Genomic DNA, 4,176 nt, shown 5'->3' on the forward strand with positions numbered 1-4,176 from the left:
TTGAGCACCGATCACGCCTCCCAAGGTTGGGGCGTGGAAAACTTGGTATCAGAGCCTAAGGTTTTAAAATGTCCTAGGATGTCTCGGAGCCGTGTCTAGTAGAGTCCTTCTTATCGATGTGAAGTCGACCACATTTATAATTTGGGGGCTATTTGGGCATTTAGGAATAACACCCTTCTTTGATATTCTGGATCGTGCGTCGAAACTGTTCCCTCTCTAATTAAGTGCGTTGTTCTATCTTTTAGTGTATGGCACCTAAGAAGAAAGAGAGAATTGGCCAGGAAGCCAATGCCAATGCCACCTCAGGAGTGGCTGATGATTCCCTGCTTTATGATGCGGGTGAGTGTAGCCACCCTGCTATTGCTCTACCGGATTCTTCTACTCCGGAGCAGACTACCCCAGTTCCTACACCTGTGGAGGGTACCACTATCCCTCCTGTTGATACCTCTGTCCCACCTCCAGCTCCAGTTTCCGGTTCTGGTATTTCTGATGGGGATATTAGGGGAGACATTCAGATGTTGACCCAGCTAGTGGCCTCTCAAGCCCAGAGGTCAAATGTTGCGCCTAGTTTATCCAGCCAACAAGGGGATTCTACTAGTTCTAGGGTGAACATATTTCTTCAGTTAGACACTCCAGTGTTTACGGGTGCCAATCCAGAAGAAGACCCTCAGGATTTTATTGATGAGATGCACAAGACCTTCAGGGTTATGCGTGCGACTGAGACAGAGGGAGTAGAGTTGGCTGCCTACCATCTTAAAGGGGTGGCCTATTCATGTTTTAAGTTGTAGGAAGATTCCCGCGAGGAGGGGAGCCCTCCGGTGAGGTGGAGCGAGTTTGTTGATGCCTTCATTGATCATTTCCTGCCATCTGAGACAAGGGCAGCCCGGGCAGCAGAATTTGAGAATTTAAGGCAAGGTAATAGAAGTTTGTGGGATTACCACATGGAGTTTGCTCACTTGTCCAAGTATGCCATTCATATGTTTACCACAATGGAGGCCAGGATGCGCCGGTTTGTTCAGGGCCTTAATTCTTTGACTATTAATGAGGCTTCTAGGACTACATTGAATTCTGATATGAATTATGGGAAGATGGTAGCATTTGCTCAGGCCATAAAAAACCGTAAACTAAAGAACAGAATGGAGAGAGAGGGTAACAGCAAGGCCCGATCTACGGGCAACATGGGAGAGTCACGAGGTGGGGGAAGATAAGCTTTCAAGGGAGGATCATCAGGGCCTTCCCAATCTGTTGCACAGTCTTCAGCCAGTACACCGCCATCAGGGCACATCCAGTAACAGTGGAGTCGTTTCAGGTCCGGTTAGGGCAACAAGGAATCCCATCAATGGTGTTGGTCAGGAGAGAGGTCCCAGCATCAACAGAGGTCCCTGTACCCCAGGTGTGGGAAGATGCACTCAGGGATTTTCTATCTGGAGTTACCTATATGCTATGGATGTGGGATGAGGGGTCATATTCGAAGACATTGTCATGTATCCCGCCAGGGAGCGAGTAGGGGCATAACTTAGTCATTCAGTCCAGCAGCTGCTACATCTTCAGCCCCCTCTCCAGCTCGACGTACCCCAGCACCAATAGGGTGTGGTGCAGCTAGGGGTGGTGTGCAGAGTATAAGAGGACCCAACCAGTTCTATGCTATGAGCGGTCGCCAGACTGCAGAGGCTTCTCCAGATATTGTTACAGGTATTCTGACTATCCAATCTCATGATGTGTATGCACTTATTGACCCTGGTTCCACCTTGTCCTATGTTACCCCTTTTGTTGCTATGGAATTCGGGATAGAACCAGAATAGTTTCCTGATCCATTCTCAGTATCTACTCCTGTTGGTGAGTCAATTTTGGCTGTTCGAGTCTATAGAAGTTGCATTGTCACGGTGTGCGGTATGGATACTAGGGATGATCTTATTGAATTGGGAATTGTATATTTTGATGTAATAATGGGAATGGATTGGCTGTATTCATGCTTTGCCAAACTTGATTGTCGGACTAGAACTATAAGGCTTGAATTTCCTATTGAGCCCGTTATTGAGTGGAAGGGAGATAATGTAGTCCCTAGAGGTCGATATATTTCCTACCTTAAGGCTGCAAAGATGATCAAGAAAGGGTGTATCTATCATCTAGTTTTGGTTACGAACACCGATACCGAGACACCTAACCTTGACTCCGTACCTGTTGTGAATAAATTTCCGGATGTCTTTCCAGATAAGCTCCCTGGGGTTATGCCAAACAAGAAGATTGATTTTGGGATCGATGTGATACCAGGCACAAAGCCTATATCAATTCCACCTTACAGAATGGCACTGGCGGAATTGAAATAGCTAAAGGAACAATTGAAGGATTTGCTAGAAAAAGGTTTCATCCGGCCGAGTGTGTCACCGTGGGACGCACCGGTCTTGTTTGTAAAGAAGAAAGATGGTTCGCTACAGATGTGTATTGATTACCGACAACTCAATAAAGTTACAATCAAAAATAAATATCCCCTTACTAGAATATATGACTTGTTTGATCAATTGCAAGGTGCTACGTGTTTCTCAAAGATTGACTTGCGGTCCGGGTATCATCAATTGAAGATATAGGGACAGGATATTCCAAAGGCAGCTTTCAGAACTTGGTATGGGCACTTTGAATTTGTGGTGATGTCTCTTGAGCTAACAAATGCCCCCGCAGCTTTCATTGATCTTATGAATCGAGTCTTCAAGCCTTTTTTTAGACACCTTTGTGATAGTATTCATTAATAATATTCTTGTGTATTCCCGAAGTCGGGAGGACCATGCTGACCATCTCAGAGCAATTTTGCAGACTCTTCAACAACGCCGATTGTATGCAAAATTTTCAAAATATGAATTTTGGCTTGAATCTGTCGCATTCCTGGGTCATGTCGTCTCCAGGGAAGGAATTATGGCTAATCCTCAAAAGGTTGCAGCAGTAAAGAATTGGCCGAGACCTACTACTCCAACCGAGATTCACAGTTTCTTAGATTTGGCTGGGTACTACAGGAGGTTTGTGAAGGGGTTTTCTACTCTTGCCTCTCCATTGTCTAAATTGACACAGAAAGCAGTTAAATTCCAATGGTCAGATGCTTGTGAAAAGAGTTTCTAAGAATTGAAATCAAGGTTGACAACAACACCGGTACTAACCCTATGGGGGGGGTATAGAGGGATTTGTGGTGTATTGCGATGCTTCCAGGATCGGGCTCGGGTGCGTGTTAATGCAGCACGGAAAGGTTATAGCCTATGCTTCTAGGCAACTGAAGAATCATGAAAAGAACTATCCAACTCATGACTTAGAGCTGGCGGCAGTAGTGTTAGCGCTAAAGATTTGGTGACATTATTTTTATGGAGTCCATGGGGATGTGTTTACGGATCATAAGAGCCTTCAATATATTTTCACGCAGAAGGAGTTGAATCTGAGGCAAAGAAGATGGCTAGAGTTACTCAAGGACTACGACATTGATATTCTCTATCCCCCGGGAAAGGCTAATATTGTGGCAGACGCTCTTAGTCAAAAATCTATGGGAAGTTTGGCTCATTTGGAGGCATGTCAGAGGCCGTTAGCTAGGGAGGTTTACCAGTTGGCTTGTTTGGGAGTTTGCCTTGCAGATTTTAACGAAGGAGGGATAATTGTGCATAACAGGGCTGAATCATCGCTTATGGCGGAGGTAAAAGAAAAGAAATTCAATAATCCACTATTAGCGCAATTAAAAGAGGGGATTCACAAACACAAGACCACAACTTTTTCCCTAGGCATGGATGATGATACTCTACGGTACCAAGACCGCCTATGTGTTCCTGATATTGACGGTCTTGGGGAAAGGATCATGGCAGAAGCTCACATTTCCACGTATTCCATGCACCCAGGTTCTACGAAAATGTATCATGATCTCAAGAAAATTTATTGGTGGAACAACATGAAGAAGGATATGGCGGACTTTGTGGCAAAGTGTCCGAATTGTCAGCAAGTGAATGCCGAACATCAAAGGCCCGGTGGATTGGCTCAAAGCATAGAAATTCCAATGTGGAAATGGGAGATGATTAACGTGGATTTTGTGGTAGGGTTTCCGCGCAAGTTCGACTCAATTTGGGTGATCGTGGATTGACTCATGAAATCAACACACTTCTTTCCAGTTAAATCTACGGACACAGCGGAACAATATGCTCAGTTATATAT

The 4,176-nt window shown here is 45.0% G+C and overlaps 1 protein-coding gene across 1 annotated transcript; it reads left to right on the plus strand.

Annotated features, from left to right (window-relative positions):
- The first annotated feature begins 248 nt into the window (after positions 1-248).
- LOC138875727 (uncharacterized) lies at positions 249-1,802 on the plus strand. The gene is made up of 3 exons (XM_070154590.1): positions 249-704; positions 789-1,149; positions 1,564-1,802. Exons 1-3 carry the CDS (start codon positions 249-251, stop codon positions 1,800-1,802), a joined length of 1,056 nt encoding a protein of 351 aa, XP_070010691.1.
- The last annotated feature ends 2,374 nt before the right edge of the window (positions 1,803-4,176 follow it).

Source organism: Nicotiana sylvestris, chromosome 8, assembly GCF_000393655.2.
Source record: "Nicotiana sylvestris chromosome 8, ASM39365v2, whole genome shotgun sequence".
Classification (NCBI taxonomy): domain Eukaryota; kingdom Viridiplantae; phylum Streptophyta; class Magnoliopsida; order Solanales; family Solanaceae; genus Nicotiana; species Nicotiana sylvestris.